This window comes from Lactuca serriola, chromosome 9 (assembly GCF_051521515.1).
Source record: "Lactuca serriola cultivar US96UC23 chromosome 9, Lser_US96UC23_V15, whole genome shotgun sequence".
NCBI lineage: Eukaryota > Viridiplantae > Streptophyta > Magnoliopsida > Asterales > Asteraceae > Lactuca > Lactuca serriola.
In genome coordinates, this window is record NC_136416.1 from 148,093,025 (window position 1) to 148,103,657 (window position 10,633).

Sequence of the window (10,633 nt, forward strand, 5' to 3'; positions counted from 1 at the left end):
GTTCTTTTTCTTTCAAAATGTTAATCCTCCATCCTACATTTGGTTTTTGTCTTCTTCGAAAATGATATGTAAATGAAAAGTCGTAGTTTTGTTTTTGATGCATAAATCATTGGCAAGTTGGCGACATAAGAATACAAATTAAGTCGAGGTTTAGTTTAGTTTAAGATTCGATCCAAATTCATAGCCATGAGTTTGAAAACTTTATAAAGTCAATGCGTTAAACGACGAATCTGTCTCAGGTCAAAAGCATGTGGGACTATCGTTATCAACTTTTCGTGTTATGTATTATAATAACTAGTTAATAACATGCACGTAAGAATGGAAAACTTACAGTTTGTTACAGATTTATCTTTTACAACTTCCGTCGTATTAAAAACTTATTACTATCAAACCATTTTGGATTCGGATAATAACATCGTCATTAATCAATTAATTGAACTGCAAACCCGACGAATTTCTCCTTGAGTCCCAGTTTTCACCTCAATATTACCCATCCTCACCATTGATCTTGCAAACTCAACGTTAAAAGTCAATCCAAGGAGTCCCCTAACTCCAAGAAACCGTTGCACTAACCTTTGTGTTGTTGGGTTGCTCCATAGCACTTGATCAGATTCAAGTACACCTCTCCGGTTCCTCAGGTTTGCATAGTATGAATTGTCAAACCTGTTTTGGCTTCCTGTATCTAAAGCCACACGCCTTGAACCATCTCCTCCGTTGGGGCACAGGTTTCGGAGTGTGGGAAGGAAGGCTTGGTTTATAGATGGGTCGGGTCCATTGGTGTTGTTGAAGTTGTATAGCCTGTAGCTGAACAATGCACAGGCTGCTGTCCCAATGGTGTGTGCTCCTGGAAATCAGTAAAACCCATAGACGCATCAGTTTAATACATTGATAGTAAGTGTTGCAACGGTTGAAGTGTTATATATGCTTAAGTACTTACCAGAAAGGGTAACAAGATCTTGGGTGTTAAGACCTTTCTCAGCAAACTTCCTGATTTGGACATCAACGGCGTCATTGAAAGCAGGAAGATTTGCAGTGTCAGCTGCACGTGACACCAATCCATCTCTACGACCTAATGGCACTGCCCAACGCGCAATTCCCCCAGCCTGCACAGCGATTGGAAAAATAGAACAAGTTCAAGTTTTAGGACAACAAAGTAATATTTCTACTGGCGCCATGCATGGAAATGCTTAAACTGAAATGACTATTGAGAAAGTAATTAATTACCAGAAGCACAGAATCACGGGCAGCGATAGCAAGAATATCAGCACAGGAGACGACCCCAGGACATGCGATTTCAAGCTGGGTCTTTGCAGCATCAATGATCTCGAAGCCTCTCAATAGAGAATTGGGAGGAGCGGTTCTCTCACTAGAAGGACCATTGAGTAGGATAGAGGCGTCACAGCCATTAACAAAACAATCGTGAAAAAACATTCTAACCAAACCGGGTGGGACTCCTGCGTTGGCCCGATCAGCTGCTGCAACTGCTGACTGCACAATGGCTTCAACTCTTGGGCATGAGGTCTGGTAGAAGCCAATTCGGGTGCCTTGGCCTTGTGCCAAGGTGGTCAAGGTGGCTAACAAGACAAGAAAGAAGAGGGGTATTTTGTTATTACAAAAAACCTCCATTGCTAGTTCACTACGAAGATTTGTTTAATAAGTTATGTATTGGATTTGGTATTTGATATTTGAGGGAGAAGGTATTTTATAGTGAGTGGAGGTGGGGGAGTGAAGAGAAAGTCAACGACGCGGTAGGTGATAAGAGTAGACAAAGTCGACCATTGGAGATACATAGAGAAGAACCAACCTTTTCATGGATATAGCTCCTGTATCTATCTGTGCAATTTTGTCGTTAATTAAAATCGTATATAATAATGATTGGGGAAGGTGATACGTTAATATGCAACGGGGAGCTACATCTACATTCATTAGGGTTTTACTATGGTAAGTACTAAAAATAGGCGTATTCGGCAAAATTAGCCGGTAACGGGTACCTTGTAGCTTGTAGTGTTTTGTTAAACGCTACATAAAGTAGCATTTGGATTTGGAGCGTTTTATTTAAGCTAAACGCTAAAATCTTGTAGTGTCGAATGAGGCTTTCTGTTTAAAACCGAGCGTTTTGTCAAACGTTAGAAGCTAGAAGCTTTCAAATGTTCATAAACGCTCCGTGTCGAACACGCCCTATATAACTAGTTAGTTTAAAATTTAATATTTTAAATGATTATTGTTGATCACAATAAACACACATAGTCTTTAATTTCATCGGTTATTATAAATTATAACCTAAATAACCTTGTTTACATTTTCACAACAAGACTCTACCACTGCTCTGACGACAACTGTTGTCGGTACAAGTCGGGTTATACCGACGACATGTCGTCGGAACAGGGTTGACCAAATGTCAAATTGACCAGCTTTTTAATCGACAACATATCGTCTGTGTAGGTAGGACGTGAAAATAAAAGTAAATCCCGCTTTTTTGAAATCTATTCCGACGACATGTCGTCGATATAGATTTTATAAAAGTAATTTCGATTTTTTGATTTTAATGTCGGAGATAAATGAGAAAAATGTCGTTTTGTTGACCTCTATACCGACGACATGTCGTCGATACAGAGATGGGTCGTCCGTTGACCAATAGGTGTCGAGGACGTGGTGGGCATAAGACACGGTTATCCATGTGAACTTTGTCTCGACGACATGTCGTTGGCACATGGTTTCACCTACACGAATTATCGGTCTTCGAGTTCATTTGCAGCGCCGCATCCTACCTTTTTCTCTCGATTTCTCAACAACGATTGACGTCGTCCAACCATCCCTCCGTCCGATTTCACCGATATTTTCATTCCTCCTATTTACGTTTGTTAATTTCACAGATTTTGAATGCAATTTTGAGGTTTTATGTTTCAATTTATAGAAAATACGGCCACCACAGTCTCTGGAGACCCCTCTACAAAGCGATTTCACTTTCATTCACTGGTATTTTGTTTGCCTACGTTATACATTTGCAGATTTCACAGATTTATTTAGCCACATAGTTGAATTTGTTGTGTTTCAATTTGTGGATATCTAGCCACCAGTCTCCGACGACCCTACCACTCATCTCCGGCCACCATTAAAGGCCAACACGTAAACACAGAATGTCCCTCTATCTCATATTTTTCTGAATTTAGTTACCATTTTGAGTGTTTGATTTTTTTTGTTTTGTTTTCTGATTTTGTGCTATTTTCCGGTGAGTAAACCACCATAGACGTCGGGCTTCAGATTTTCAGTGTTTTTCCGGTGGCATATCCCGACAACATGTCGTCGGATTTGGTATATAATAAAACCTTTTCTTTTTTCCTTGAAAATCATATCTGACGACCCTTTCCAGACGACATGTAGTCTACATTGATGTGTCTATACCGACGACACCTATACGGACGACATTTTCCACTTTTACCGACGGAGTTATGCCGACAACTTTTTACAGACGAAAAGTCGTCAGTATAGGTTGTCCCGACGACTTGTCGTTCGTATAATGATCGAAAATGTCGTCGATATACATGTGAATCCTTGTAGTGTTTTATCTCAAATTTATATATACAGACAAAATTGTAAGAATAGTCTCTGTGTCATTCATTGACATTTATTTATATTATAAATACCAACTTTTAGTTTAAAAAAAAAAAAAAAAAAAACAGGTTTGGACTAGTCCAAAAGTTTGATTTTAATTCGAGTTTGGTTCAAAGTGTTTTAAAATTTTTTGTAATGATGGATTTGCCTATTATTATTATTTTTTACAACAATTAAAAATAAAAAAATAATCTCTCCCTCTCACACACATTTGTTCATGAACTCACGTTTCTAGGATGCACAATGATGCAGATTCTTATCATAAACATGATGAAGATTATCAAATTTTCATGGGTTTTTTGGGTATTCTTGTCCAAACATGAAGGACAAAAAAATCTGATGATTAAACAATTTTAAACTGCCTTGTATGTTCTTAACATGATGATGATGCAGATCCTAAGCATAAACATGATAAAAATGATCAAAATTGGTTGAGTTTTGTGGGTGTTATCGTCTAAACGTGAAGATTGACAACAAAAGAATCTAAAGAATAAATACTTTTAAAATCCCCTTATATATTCTTAACAATTCTAGACTCTAAATCGATTTCATTAACTTAATAACGAACTTCACGAACTCAAAAATGATTTTTAAGCAACTAACCTACATGAAATCGACTTTTAACCATATTTAATATATGTTTAAATCTAAAAACCTGCAAACACACACCCACACAGATAATCGATGTAGATGTGAAATTTTTTTACAATCCAAACTTTCTAAGAGCATCTTTATTGAAACCATTGAAGATGCTCTTAGAAAGTTTGGATTTACGATACGCATTTTTTGTGTATCATTGTTTGCGTATCGTAAATCGTAAATCCAAACTTTTAAGCGTGTCATTGTTTGCGTATTGAAACAATGATTTTAAGCGTCTCATTATTTGCGTATCGTAAATCGAAAATCAGTCACTACTAGAAAAACAACATTTTACGATGCGCAAACAATAACACACATGAATTTACGATACGCATTTTTTGTGCGTCCTAAAAATAATGTCAGTTTTCTAAATTTTGAAGTATAGAAGACACACATTTTTTCGTGCCCTAAAATTAGTGGCCAATAAAAAAAAACACGTAGGACACCTATAATAAAAAGCGCGTCATGTAAAGGCGTCGTTTTATATTTTTTTTAAGAAGGCGCGTTTTCTATTTTTATAATAACCGATGGGGGGAAATGATCTCAAAAAATTGAACACCCCGCCTGATGTGTCTCCTTCTTCTCCTCCTAAAAACAATCACAGGAACTATTCATTCTAGGGCTTTTTTTGAAGAACACAGAAAACACTATCATTCAAAACGCTTTTCCATTCCACACGAGTGCTCTTCAATCAACGACCTGATCAGCCTCACCGACAACCTCTGTCTCACCTCACCTCGTCGGCGAGCTCAGGCTCACCTCTACACACATGCGACTACGACACCTCAAATCACCCTAAACCCTACCCTTTCTCTCTATTCAGGAGCCAGTAATGGCGGAAAAGAAGATCAACAATGAAGACCAACTGGTTCGATTTCTCCCTAAAAATGGTACAACTTCTCCTAAATCCGATTTCACTCTTCACTCTCTGAGTTTGTTTTCTCGCTAATAGATACATCCACCTTCTCATCTCTCCCCCTCCACCAAGTTTTCTCTCATATTTGTCCTCCATAGACGAGGATTGTCAGATTTGTGAAGGAAGTAACCGAAGGAAACCCTAAAACTGGTACAAATTCTCCTAAATCCGACTTCACTCTTCACTCTCTGAGGTTTTCTCTCATCTCTCTCTTCCATAGATGAAGATTGTCAGAGATGTGAAGGGAGAAGATTCTAAACTCTATTGGCTTGGAAGGGTATGCATTTCTATAACATCATTATTCATTACTGACCCTTTTATTTTTCCTTTTTTAATATATAATTTTTATTCGTACTAGGTTGAAGAAGCAAAGCTTCTGCGGGCCCAAGGTCAATATGAGATGGCAATTAATCTTGCAAAGTACATCTCTGGAAATCGCAAAATGAATGAGGCAACAGCAGATGTATATCTTCTAGTTGGAAAATGGCTGGTTGAAACACGTTCTAGCAAGTTAGTTGTAAAATATAACTGTTAACCATATTCTCAATTTGTCTTCTTAAATATTGCAAGACAATGAAGCTAACTTTACCATTCTGCCCTTTAGCTCTAGGACTATCTTGGAGAAGTATCTGAAAAACGTGGTCAACCTTGCCGACAAACACCTGTCAACATACAAGAAGTCAGTTGCAAGACAAGGCCAAACACATTTCCAACTTGGTCATTATGCGGATGCTGTTTTCCGTAGCTATGAGGAAAGACTCACCTATAATGAGTGGCAAGCAGCAATACGCTTGACAAAACATAAGGTTGTTTATTTATACATATTTCAATTCTTCTAATTTTTTAAAAAAATGAAGTTTTGTTTGGAAATGTCATAAACAGAAGTCGATTTTGTAGAAAAAAGAGTTGGATGTGCTTTATAGGCGATTCAAGAATTCCATGCTCAACATAATTTTAGAAGATTTATCATTTTCTTTTCATGTGTATAGGGTGATAAAACAGATTATTCAGTAAAAATACAAGATTTGCAAAAACAACTTACAATGCACAAAGAGGAGGCTGAAAAGTTATAGGTAGAAAACCAATTAGTCTTCAAAAAGTACAACATATCATGTCATCTTAACTGTATTACCTTAATGTTTCAGCAAGATAGAGATAATTTCCTCGGCATGGCATTGGAAGGATATAAGCGATGTCTAGTCTTTGCCAACAAATATGACATTCGAGTGGTATGATGTTATCCAAATGTAGGTTTTGACTTCTTTTGTGGTCAAATATGATGTAATAAAGTTGTAAATCCAATTTCAATCACTTATTCCAAACAAATGAGTCAAAGATTGACTTGGTAAAATATGTTGTAATTGTCTCTTAGGTGTTTCGACTTGTATCTCTGTGGTTTGGTTTATCTACAAGACAAATTTTTGTAGATGGGATGCTCAGTACAATCAAAGAGGTACAGAAATGACTAGTAAAGTTAGTTGTTATTATCAACAAGGGAAAAGATCTAAGATTTATAACTAAAACTTCTCACTTGTATTTTCGTGTGCAGTCTTGCAAGTTTATACCCTTAGTATACCAAATTGTTTCAAGGCTGGGTAGCTCAAAAGATAGCCAGGGACCTAATACTTTTCAAGTTAGAACATTGGAGTTCACAGGTGGGCCAGGAGTAGATGAATTTCCTCCTATTTGGGTTTACAGAACTGGCATTAAAACCAATATCACAGGTGTTTACAAGGGACAACACCAAGTTTGTAAATAGAGCAATTGTTGGGGAGAGGAATGTATTTCAGGTCAGTGAATCTAGTCTTGTCTTGTTGTTGCATTATTATTATTGTAAGTGTTGTTATATTATCATTATTATTAATGTCACAATGAATTCCTTTTGTTTTTTTTGTAGATCCCTCTCAGTTCTTGGATAGAACTCCAGGTTTTTGTGGAGGAATAACATGAATCAATTAAAAAATGTGGCCACACGACTTCTATTATCAAGTTTTACTTTCAAGAAGGCTTCTAATGGGTTGCCTTTGCTGGTGTAATAGGAAATCCCATGGATTTTGCAAGGAGTGTGGGAGTTGGTATCAAAGATTTCCTCTCAGTTCCAGCCAGAAGCATTATGAAGGTAATATCATCACATCACATATGTATGTATATATATATATATATATATATATATACCAGTCTCAGACATGCTTACCGGCTTGGACCAGAAACCCAATAAAGCAAAGAAATTTACAGCAATTTGTTGCCTTGACCTCAATATGTATTTCATATGCAAAATGAATTAGTTAATTTTCAAATACATTAAAAAAGAAATATTACATATACATTTCTTATTATTGTTTGAAGTCATGGATTTATGTCACCTGTAAGAGTTATGGCACCAGGTTAGACATTTAGTCCAATAAGTGATTAATAATTTTAAAAAACAAACTCCCCTTAAATGTATCAATTCATATTAAGGCTAATTTAATTTATTATTTATAAAACAAACATCAATTTATTTGCTTTGCTCTTATTGCCCCTGATTGGGAGCAATACATTAAAGCAATCTGGTGTTTGATGGTGCAAGGAAAGTATTTGGATCTCTTGTTAAAGGCTTACGTGTTGGATTGGATTTATTAAGACCATGTCTTCTTGTTTTGTTAGTGAACAGGTGTTCCACTTCATCTATGTATTCACTTTCCACTTGCACAAAAATACTCTTCAAGATTGTTCTGAATTATTATGACCATTTTGCCCTCATAGGAATTTTGACATTAACTTACATGGGCACATTTCTTTTAGTGTAGATTTTGTCGAAGAGAAATGACACCAAAGAAGATAAGTATCTCCTGTTGTTTGTATATATACACTTTTTCTTCTTGTTAAATACTTAAAAACTATATAATTGTGAAAATTGAAGGTTCACACACTGTTAAAATGATTGGAAAAGATAGTTCCAAGTGTAGATATTCCAATGTTAGTCTGTGGTGACTTCAATTCAGTTCCAGGAAGGTATGTTGTGTATTTTTATGCCATAACTTTTATAAAAGTAAAAGCTTTATTATGTTACATAATCTGTATTTAATTATTTATTGTAAACTGAATTTTAGTGCCCCTCATGCACTTCATGCAATTGGAAAAGTTGATCCAATGCATCAAGATTTAGCAATTGACCCTCTTGAAATCTTGATGAAACACTACAATCGGAACCATCTATCCTAGAGATTTGACATAATTCCTAAAGAACAAGCTACAATTTATAAATCTAAATGATACCAATGAAGAAAAGAAAAAAAAAATCTTAATGATATTAGTTGTATGTATGTATGTGTGTATGTGTGTGACTTTGAAAAGTTAAATGCATCAAAAATAGCATTTTTACACAGGGAGGTATAAAGTTTGTTAGTTTTTTAGTTAGTCTTGGAGTGTGCGTGTGTGTGTGTATATACATATATACACACACACACATACATACACACACACACACATATATATATATATATATATATATATATATATATCTGAGAATGTTGAATAGCTTGTTTTTGTGGTCACAGAGGAGTTGTACTATTTTTTCCTAAAGGTTCTTCATCATGCTCGGTTGAAGTAAACACCCTTCCCTAAATTCTTAGTTTTTTTTTTCAATCAACGCTATATATATATATATATATATATATATACACACACACACACATGTACACCCACACACACACACACTATTATACTAATAGTATAGATCATTCATTCTCATTGGCAACTTACTTACCCACTTACATGATGAGGATAAGAAAAGATGAAATGTGTATCACTTGCTTGAGCAATCGTTTAATGATGTGATTTTTCTTTTTACTGCTGTGACAACCTGAAATTTATTCTGTCGCTGTAGCCCATTTCCGTTAATAAAATTTATTTTTATTGAAATTTTCCGTTAACTTTTGGGTTAGGCAAATCAATTAATGTTTTTGTTTTTATTTTTATTTTCATAAGTTTCAAAACGAAATAAAAACAGGTGAAACACCCTCGAATTCATTTAGAAATTTTTTTAGTTTACGACCATTTAATCGGGTACGACCATAAACTCCATTTAACATCGGTATTGGGTGGATCCCCACCTGGCCGCCAACTCAAACCCTATATAAGGTTTAAGTGGCCTTTATTTGAGCTTTTCTCCCACTCCTAAAGCTTTCTCTCTCTACAAGTTGGATTTTGGTCAAGAAACACCTCATTCAAGCTCCAAAATCATAAGTAATCCTTCCTAGCTTGATGTTTAGCTTTGTATCCATGCAAATTCAAGGTTGAATCATCCAAATAACTCAAAAACTTGAGTTTACGGTTGGGGAACACCTCCCAAAACCGTAAACTCCATAAGGGGGTTTTTGAAGCCCCAAAATCCCTCCAAAACCCTTATAATGCTTATCTATGACTTAGAAACTTGCATGCATGAAATTAGAAACCCAAAATCGTGTCTTTATAGGAGTAAACATGAGTTTACGTTCCATGAACATTCATGAACCGTAAACACCATAAAGGGTGTTTTGGTGTCCCTAACTCCTTCCTTAGCATGTTTTATGGACTAGAAACTTGTATAAATGAGCTTAGGACCACAAAACACGAAGTAAATGATGTGCTCAAGGATTCACGGCCGTAAACCCTAGTGTTTACGACCGTAAACTCCCAAGGAGTGGTCCAAGAACCGCTAACTCCAAGTGAGTACCCTTTTGAACCCTAATCACTTCTCAAGACCTTTGTTTTGACCTTCAAACCCTTCATAGTGATGCAAGAGACCTTTAAACACTCAAACTCGCCATTCCCATGAGTTTAGGGCCGTAAACTCATGGGGGAAGTGGTCTCTCAACCACAAACTCATGTTAGGGTGGTCACTTGAAGTGTAAACTCCATAATGAGGCCATACACTCTTTAGAAGCAACCCCCAGCACTCCTTGCACTTGTAGCAATGTATTTTCATGCACTAAAGGGTCTTTACTTGCTAAATTGGTGATAAAATGATTAATTAGACACCATCATGTGCCAGTATATGTTACATAGGATCCGTGGGCGTGTTCAAGTCCTCACTTGACACCTAGCATCCTACCCGGCATTCCATCCACTCCACTCACTGCAGGTGAATTCATACCCCTTAATTAAGCTTTCAATTGTTTTTAAATACTTTTATGGGGGGGGGGGGGGAATACAAGCTGAATCCAACAAATTATAGTCTCAATCACATGTGATTTGTAGCTTACAATCAAAAAGGATTTCTATACTTCTAACCGTTTTGCCATCAAAACTACTTTCAATGTTTATCAAACTCATTTTCATGTTAAATTGTTATAAAAACTATTTTCAAACTCTTTTAACTTCTTATGTTCCTAAAATATATCTACTAAAATATATTTATATAAGTAAGACTTGAAGGACTTAGGACTGATAGCTCGCATTATTTCCTGTTCTTGTTTGATTGGGGTCGTAGGGTATATTGTTATC

General features: G+C 36.0%; 1 protein-coding gene across 1 annotated transcript; it reads right to left on the minus strand.

The window, feature by feature from the left end:
• Positions 1–257: 257 nt before the first annotated feature.
• Positions 258–1,669, minus strand: LOC145074772 (peroxidase N1-like). The gene is made up of 3 exons (XM_079021100.1): positions 1,225–1,669; positions 938–1,103; positions 258–844 (listed from the first exon to the last, which is right to left on the minus strand). The coding sequence occupies exons 1-3, from the start codon at positions 1,624–1,626 to the stop codon at positions 426–428; spliced, it is 987 nt and encodes a 328-aa protein (XP_078877226.1). The 5' UTR covers positions 1,627–1,669; the 3' UTR covers positions 258–425.
• Positions 1,670–10,633: the final 8,964 nt, after the last annotated feature.

Bases quoted from the DNA above. Each gene is read 5' to 3' on its own strand.
- LOC145074772 (XM_079021100.1), bottom strand. From the start codon at position 1,626: ATGGAGGTTTTTTGTAATAACAAAATACCCCTCTTCTTTCTTGTCTTG. The intron at 1,104-1,224 runs GTAATTAATTAC...ATCGCTGTGCAG, and splicing joins CCCGTGATTCTGTGCTTCTG to GCTGGGGGAATTGCGCGTTG. The intron at 845-937 runs GTAAGTACTTAA...ACTGATTTCCAG, and splicing joins AGATCTTGTTACCCTTTCTG to GAGCACACACCATTGGGACA.